General features: G+C 38.7%; 1 protein-coding gene across 1 annotated transcript in view; it reads right to left on the reverse strand.

The window, feature by feature from the left end:
- Window positions 1-9,209, reverse strand: part of PDE11A (phosphodiesterase 11A) — a 455,494-nt gene that overhangs the window by 60,792 nt on the left and 385,493 nt on the right. The window contains exon 15 of the mRNA XM_073019839.1: window positions 8,981-9,081. Within this exon, the coding sequence (XP_072875940.1) occupies window positions 8,981-9,081 (101 nt within the window). The remainder of the gene's footprint in view (window positions 1-8,980; window positions 9,082-9,209) is intronic.

The raw sequence follows: 9,209 nt of genomic DNA on the forward strand, positions 1-9,209 counted from the left end.
ATTAAACAGAGTAAACAGCATGAACATATGTGAAAGTGTTAGAATCTAAATGTGTATGTGTATATAGATTAAACAGAGTAAACAGCATGAACATATGTGAAACTGTTAGAAACAGGGGCATTTTTAGAAGCATGAGGCTGCTAAAAAGAATATTTGAAAATCCACAAAATTATACAACACTCGCTGGATCCAGACTTCTTTGTCATGAGGAACTGTATCATTAACTTCTCACGCAGATCATGGGGAACCTTGGTTTTCAAGGACAATGGTAAGTACCTCAGCTAGTGAAAGCAACTTACTGGAAAATCTCATTTATAATCAGATATGTTTTTATTAGGCTTTTATCCTGCTCTCCTGACATATGTCCCACTCAGAAAAATAGCAGTCTTTAAAAAAGCATCATTTGAACAGAACTGCTAAAATTACTTTCAAAAATAATTCTAAAGATTGGTTACCAGTCACCCATCACCACATTGAAAATCTTTCTGGTTTGTAATTTATCTGCAAGGCATCTTTTATTTGTAAAATGAGAAATCACCATTTCTGTGTACATTTTAATCATGAACTTTTTTGCAAATTTATGTATCTATACATGTACTTATGTATACATATTCTTTATCTATCTATTCATCTAACTCCTTCGAATCTACCAAAAGTCCATAAACTTTAGGAAGGTTTTACTGCTGAGGTGGCAAATCATCACTGTAACTCTCCTCAATTTCTTTCTTTTTTCTTTAGATGGAGTTTCACTCTTGTTGCCTAGGCTGAAGTGCAATGGCGCAATCTCGGCTCACCACAACCTCTGCCTCCCAGGTTCAAGAGATTCTCCTGCCTCAGCCTGCTGAGTAGCTGGAATTACAGGCATGCACCACCACGCCCAACTAATTTTGTATTTTTAGTAGAGACGAGGTTTCTCCATGTTGGTCAGGCTGGTCTTGAACTCCCGACCTCAGGTGATCTGCCTGCCTTGTTCTCCCAAAGTGCTGGGATTACAGGCATGAGCCACTGTGCCTGGCCTGTAACTCTCCTCAATTTTAACTCTAGACTTGTCAGGCAGGGGTTGCAGGGTGTGCGGATGTGTGGATGGGGTTAGTTGGTGCTTTTGGTCTTCTTACAGCTTGCTCAACAGGCAAATCACACATCTGCAATTAATTGTTACATGCAGATTCTAGAGAGATTTCTGGGCTTTTTTTTGCATACAAACATTGGAGAAGAATAGAAAATTAATATACAGATGTTAACTCCAGTTATTATGACTAAAGAAAAAAAGTGTTCTGTTTAATTTTGAAGTGAATTTTCTCCCTGCTTTAGACTAGCACTGATAATACAAGGGCCCGCCAAGAACCTGAGTGAAATGACCTGTTTGATGCTGTGCTGTTGTTGATGGCGCAAATAAAACTGGCAAAATGCAGGAAGTAGAAACATAAGGATTACTGTAGATGTTGAAAATGGCGGGAGATTAGAGACCACAGGGCCCTAGCAGTCAGTTCAGTCAAACCACAATCACCAGGCAAAGAAACTGTGTAAGCCATGGCTTGACGGGGCGCACTCCAGCTGCTCCTGCATTCACTTTGACACAGCCCTTTGCTGCTGGGTGTTGCTGCCCTCTCTCTTCCCCACTGGGCTCTGAGCGCCTGAAGGTAAGAGCCATGTCCTATCTGCTTGTACAATCCCAGCAACTAGCACAGTGCCTGGCACAGAGAAACCATTAAGAAGTGCTAGTTGGATACATTTCTCATTTTTCAGTCAGTTGTGATATCATGTGGATGGGGATATGGAATGAGTATATGGAAAAATGCCTTGAAATATGTCAAGAAATACCAAAATACTTCCTCCATCAACCTACTACAGAGGCTGCTGTCCTAATGTTATTATAATATATAATTTTAATTAGTTAAGTCATCAGGCTCTGTTAAAATATAATAATGTTTGGGATAGAGTAATGGCTTAAGTTCCATCAGTTATTAACACCTTTTTACTATCAGTTTGCTTTCATCCTTTCCAATATGGGGTTGGTTGACTGCAGGCAACTGTGGAAGTTGAGAACACTGAACACAGTTGGCTTTTAATAAATATTTGTTGAATGATGAATGAATGTCTGCCTAGCAGTAGAAACATTTGTTGAGTTCCCACTGTAATTTTTTAAAATGAATTGTCTAGATATTAATCTAATTTTTAAAAGAATGGCCAAACTATCACATTGAACAATTTAAAATAGTTTAGTGCATTTTTCTGTCATCATGAGATGCTTTTGAGAAATGCTACTCACTGCATCCCTCTGGAAAGACAAATACAAATAAACCATCAGACTGGGCATTTTCCATAATTGCTGATGAGTGCAGATTGCAAAGAGAAGTGGCAAATTTTCAATTTGAAGATAAGTCTGATTAATTTAGGAAACCAATCTTAAAAGCATTGAGCACCCAAGTGGATTTATAATATCTGAATTATTGGAAAATTATTGGCTTAAATCATGGTCTGAGGCATTGTGTCATGGAGAACTGATCACAGACAACTTAGTGACTTTGGACAAATTACTCAACCTCTTTAAGCCCAGTTTTCTCTATTTATCAGATGGGGCTAATAATATCTATCTTGCACATTGATATGATAAGTCAGTATCAAAAAGTTATTTTGAGAACTCATTATGTCAGGCAGTGTGTCAGGTTTTGTGGGTTCCAAGAGTGAGCTAAAGAGTAAGGTGTCTGCATTCATGGAGCTTCCATTCCAGTGCTGATACAGGAAGATACTGTAATGCCTAGAATGGTGCTAGGCATGGAGCAGGCACCTAGAGGATGAGATACAGTGTTATGTAATCACAGCCTGTTGAGGATCAATGCTAAACTGTTTATTGCTACCCAATAGCAACAACCCTTGTGACTGTATTAAAGCTAAAGAATTTTCAACCCCTGGTGCACCAGCTTAGCTCAGCTGCACACAAGAAGCCTCTAATTGCAGTCTTAGCCCCACCAGATTGGGTACTGCGCACCACTGACCTGCAGCCTCCACACCCACCCTGCACTCCCAGTGGTGGGGCCTGGCATTAGTTGAATTGCTAACACTTAGCATGCTGACATGAAGTGTGTTTGTAACTAGCTTTAGACATTTACATCCTCAAATTTCTGCTGTTTCTAATGCCCAAATATTTCCTGGATTGGCCCCAGTTTCCCCTTGAGTACTCTCGGACTATTATATAACTGCAGAGTAAGAACATTTTGGAGTCTAACTACTTGGTTCAAATTCCAGATGTACTATTTAATATTGTGAGCAATTTACTGAATCACTCCACACCTCAGTTTCCTCATGTGTACTGTGGGGTTAATGAGAAAAGAAAAAACAGCTCAGAGCAGTCTGAGCTCCTTGCAGGCCCAGAGAGTCATGAGTATGGGACTTCAGTCACGCTCCCCACTCCCCTACCCCATGCTTGGGGGCCACTGTTGAAAGTCATTTTGTTTCTGACTAGCTGCCTCACCCACTATCTTCATGTTCCTAGAATTTGTGACACAAGAGACAATGTAACAAAGCCAATCAATAGCTTATGTTAAGTTAACGTAAATTCTTGGTAAACAATGCAGGAATTGTCTTTTCTTTCCTTTTGAAAATCCACTTGTAGCTGCTGCTAATTGGACTGTATATTCAGGGCAACTTGAATCCATGCTCCTGGCTTGCAGTCCTCAATCTTGGCCCAAATAAACTCCCTACTTATATTAATTTTGCCACAGCTTCTTTCTTTTAGGTTGACATTAATAATAGTACCTATTTTAATAGGACTGCTTTCACTGTTGAATGGCGTAACGTATATAAAGGTCCTAAGTAAGCACTCAAAAAATATTAGTTGTTGTTTTTATTATTAATAGTGGAAGTTGCATAGGTCATCTTTGTAGATACATATGCAGATAAATAGTACAGGACATTTGTACCATCCCTTTGAAGTTATAACATTTGTAATTTTAGATCTCTCTGCCCACTCCAACAAGCATCATCTTTTATGGTGCATATTTTATTAAGTTTTCTGGCTGAGTGATTCCTTTTTTTATAAGGTACTTTACATTGTCAAAGCTCTTTCATAAAATTAATCTCTTTTCACTGCCACAAGGATCCTAGGAGATTAGAATGGATGATATGCCTATACCCCTGTTGCTGACAAGGAAACTGAGGCAAAGAGAGATCCGACTCTCAAAGCTGGTGAAATTACTACTAACTATCAAAGCCTTATTCACTGCAGGGACTCAGAAACAGGCACAGAAATCGGTTTCAGAAAGTCGCTCAGCAGTTAACTGGAAAGCGTTTTCAGTGAGTTGGAAAATCAGAATGAATCATTAACCTCAGGCTCAGGTTGTGAAACTCAGAAATTCACATTAAGGATTTTGTTTGTTTTTGTATTTTAATCTTGTGAATTCTGCTTTCATATGCCATTTGAATGACACAGACTCCCAAGGACACACAAGGTCTTTAGAAATTAAAGTCATAAGTTTTTGTGGATGCTTGAGAGCCTTTCCACATTTCCATGAATCTTATATATTTTTTTCCTTTTAGAGCATGGCAAGAAACCTTGCCTCTAGGAATGAGTCAGAAACCCGTCTCCAAAAGGCAGGGCTCTACCCTGCCCAGCCTGGCCCTTTCCTAGAGTGACTTTCTCCCTCTAGGAGAGGAAAGCAGTGAGCTTCCTTTTTGGTTTCTTCAACTGTATTATGAATTTTGAGTTGAGTAGTCAGGGCAGAAGAACCAACAATAATCCAGACTTCCAGAAACTAGTTGTATGGGGGGCCTCATATCCTCTTGGCCCACCCACCCCTCTCCTGCCATTGCTGCTACACGCAGTGCCTCAGCGGTCCTGCGGATCACATACTTTCTGTCCTGGAACTGCTCTGACTTCATGTGTGGGACCGGGGATGAGATGGCTGCAGGAATGCCCAGTCATCAGGCACACACAACCTGGAAGTACATGAGAGTTAACATCCCACAGATCGACATTTCATTGATGAGGATGGTGGGTGGTGGACAATTTTGAAGTGCAAAGTATGAGACTTTTCAGATGGTCCCTGCAGGATCAAGACTGGTTGACCATAGTGGTGAACAACAAAGAAATGTGGCCTCCCTTTCACTGACTTCCCTCCTTCCCCATCTCACTGTCCCAGCCCCTCACTCTTATTCTTGGTGTCATTTCCAAAACTAAACTACCTGAATGCAAGCCTTTATCTCCAACTTTGCTTTGGGAGAGGACACGGGGACCCCAAGCTGGTGTTTAAACTGATTACAGAACACCTGGAAAGGGTCAACATTATCACATAATATATCCCTAATTAAAATGACAATTCTTTCTTGATTCTTCCATTAGAGAGGGGACCATGGTGATTGAAGAAAAAGCCCTGAAAGAGGAAGTGTGGGTTCCAGTTTTACCAATAATGAGTTATGTGACCTAAGCTACGCTATTTAACCATTTGGACCTCTGTGCCTGATCAGCAAAACAGGAGATGAATTGGATTGCATCATTTCTATGATCCTTCCGATTCCACAATTGCACATTTATTAAATAAAAACTTCTGGGTGACAGTTTGTAGTAGCTGCTTTCCCCCTCATTATAACCCTAGGGATTGTTCTGGCTAAAAATATGGCAATATTTGAATGCAACTTTAGACAGGCAAGCAAATCAATCCTCTGAAAGTCTAGATTAGAGAATGGGAAGCTATTTAGAACCTCAAAAAACAATAACGCTGACGAAAAGAGAACAAGCCAGCTTCTCTGGGAGTCAGCAAACATTAGCAGGGGCTGCAGCATTAAGATAAGAACAGAGTAATGAGAAAACGAGTTGCAACCAACTTCGTTGACTGCATGCCAGCGGTCACTCAGTGATTCGTCAAATCCCTAACAGGGCTTGATAAATGGGCTCTGAGTGTTGAGGTTTTTTTTTCTCTCTCTTTAGAAGTTACTTGGAAGCATGGCTTGGGAAAATGCTTCTACTTTGAGAAAAATAACACAAGATCCTGCAAGTGTCAGGGACAGGCAATAAAACATTAAAAGGATACAGACTTTCCATAAATCCCAAATCAAGGAGCATTAATCCAGAAAACAGATGAAAGATCATGACATTTAAGTCAACCAAAGGGCCACAAAACATGAAAAATAAATAGGTTATAAAGCAAATGAGGTTGTAGATGTCACCATTTCTAAGACATGACATAGGTACTGTTATCTCTATTTTATACTTGAAAGAAAGGCTCAGATAAATAAATAATTTATCTGGTGACAGGTAATTAGTGGCAGAGCTAGGATTTTAATTTTTAAGTATATATTTTAAACTAATTAAAAATTATATTTATCAAAGTAATACATGAACATAGTTAACAAATCAAATAGTACTAAAATAGATATAATGAAATATAGCAGTGTTTTCCACTTTGCTGGCTTTTGTCCTTGACCTGTGTTTCCTAATGCTTTCATTTCTTTATTTTGGCTATCATGTTCTTAATTTTCATAAGTGCTTTCTTTTTCATAGTTGCTCCTATTGTTATTTTAAAAAAGCATCCTGTTCTTGTTTCATGGATGTAATATCTTAGCTCTCTGAGAATACTAACAACAGTTTTTAGCTTTTTTTATTTTCTTCCTCTCCCTGTTTTCTCTGAATTTCATTTTTTTTTCTGTTTGTTTTGGCCTCTGTCTTTCATATCGGATGCTAATAAAATGTTCTGTGATTCTTGCTTTTCCGCGTGTAATAGTAAGGCATTAAAAAGCTAAATAGGAGTTGTGTGTGGTGGGGAGGGGTACAGTTGCCAGATAAAATAATTTGAGTTTCAGATAAAAAATAATTATTTTTAAAATTTTGTATCAATACATAATATTTATGCATATTTATTGGGTACATATGACATTTTGTTACATGCACAGAATGTGCCATGATCAAGTCAGGGTATTTAGGATATCTATCACTTTGAATATCTATCATTTCTATTTGTTAGGAACATTTCAAGTCCTCTCTTGTAGCTATTCTGAAATATACAAAAAATAAGTTTTAGTATAAATATGTCCCAAATGTTTCATGGGACATCTATCTATTCTAAAAAGCGATTTATTGTTTATCTGAAATTTAAATGTAACTGGACTTTCTGTACTTCTGCTTGCTAAATCTGACAACCCTGGGTGTGTGGCTTATAGACTCCTAGCTTCTAAGTGCTTGGCTATGGACTACAGGTTTTCAATCCAGAGACTGGTTCCATTTAACTTAATCCCTTCTTCTGGGCACTATATCTCATTCCCACCCTGTACTTCTCCTCAGTTCAGAGCTCTTCATTTTATTTCTCCAGAGGATACATTTCTGGCCTTCTAAAGGTAGAATAAAGGGAGTGACCTGGCTGTGTTAGCAGAGGACTTACTGGGTACTGAGCATTCTATAGAGTGACTTCCTAGCAATCTCTTTGAGCTTTTAGTGTCTTAAGCTTTGAACATCCCTTACAATTGAACTTAATTCTAACTGATGCAATGCCGCAGTGCTTTTCAAAGGGAGTCATTTCAAAGCGAGTGACACAAGACTTCCTAGAAGAAGTGATAGAAGAGAGCGATCCTAAAGGATGGTCAGTCAGGAAGATGGGGAGTGGAGGAACAGGATTCCATGTGGGAATGGTGATACAGTGAGGGCACAGGGAACGTTACATACGGTGTTCCACAGGGTGCTGCATAGACTACTCTGGTTGACGTACAACAGTCATGTAGGGGAGAAGTGGAAGGTAAGAATGAAAAAAGGTTGGGGGCAGGTTATAGAGGGTCTTGAAAGTCAAACCAAGTTTAGAACTTACTTTGAAAGCAATGGGGACACTGAAGGTTTTTGAGATGGAAGTTGGAGATACAGGTCTACGGTGTGAGGGAGGGTTACAGTGAAGAATTTCAGAGTCTTCTACACACAGGTCATAACATAAATAGAAGTAACATAGAAATGAGGCCAGGAGAGTGATCTGAGTAGAGAAAGAAGAACATGGTTCAAGAGCTTAAACACAGGAGCAAGGAGAAAAGAAACCTGCCAAGGATCTAGAAAAGAAGAGAGAAAGGCAGCTGGAGATTGGGGAAGCAAGGAGAGTAGAAATTGATAAAACCCATTAAACCTTCAGATATCTCAGAGCAGATGGAAACTATCAGAAATGAGTACAGGCCATTGAATTTGAGGAGAGAAATGTCTTTGGTGACCTCTGAGAGTACAATTTGATAGAGTGCGGAGATGGACTCTGCTCTCCATGGTGTAAATGGGTGTTAGGAAAATAGAGGTACTAAATGTGCTGTGTTTATTTAAAAAGGTAGACAGTAAAAGAAAGGTAAATAGAAAAGCAATTAAAGATCTCCATGGGGTCAAATGAAATAATTTTTTTAAGGGAGTGACATGGTTTAGTCTTTAAGATAAGAGAAAACAGTGCAAATGAGTGGTGGAAGAAACTTCCAGGCTGCTAAAAGAGGTGGCACCTGTTAAAGCACGTCCCACTGAAAATGGGAGGGTGCAATTTCCAGCTCAGAGAAAGGACCGAACGTTGTTGAAAAGGAGAGAAAGCTCTTCTAAGAAAGAGACAGAAAAGAATCAAGGAATGAACTGTTGGATTGCTAGTTAATTTTCCATCACTGAATATTTTTCATCTTCATTATCAATGCCATTATACAGCTGACCAGAAATTAACAGTCTTAAATAGCAATATTAGTTATATCTAAGATAAAAATGGCCATCACTTAGTTTCAGAGTTGTGTGTCAAACAAGGCTCATAAAACAGAAGAAAAATAGAAATTTTGTGAATATAGCCTTCCTTGATTCTCTTGGCTTATATACACCACTTTAATGGACTTCATTTATATGAGAAAGAAACAACAACAACAAAAAATTTAGCTCATTTACACATTGATATCAATGCTAGAATAACCAGGTAAGCTCTAGTGTAGAACTGGAGATTAATTACAGGATGGAACTTTAGATATCCATTTGTCAAACAGATCAAATGCCAATACCTACTCAAAGTACAGCGTGAGGTCTGTTGCCAATATTGACTGCTTCAAAAGCTGCATAAGGTCACTATATTCCTTGGAGGACAGGTTAGCAAAGATATTATGACCCTGTAATGAGAAAGTAAGAAGTCACAAAGGACATTAAATCTGTGGTTGTTGATTACATGTTTTTCCTCTATTAAAAAAAAGTCTGGGAACATTAAAAAATCACTTTTTAAAAAGCGTAGTGAAATTTT

This window comes from Chlorocebus sabaeus, chromosome 10 (assembly GCF_047675955.1).
Source record: "Chlorocebus sabaeus isolate Y175 chromosome 10, mChlSab1.0.hap1, whole genome shotgun sequence".
NCBI classification, from domain to species: domain Eukaryota; kingdom Metazoa; phylum Chordata; class Mammalia; order Primates; family Cercopithecidae; genus Chlorocebus; species Chlorocebus sabaeus.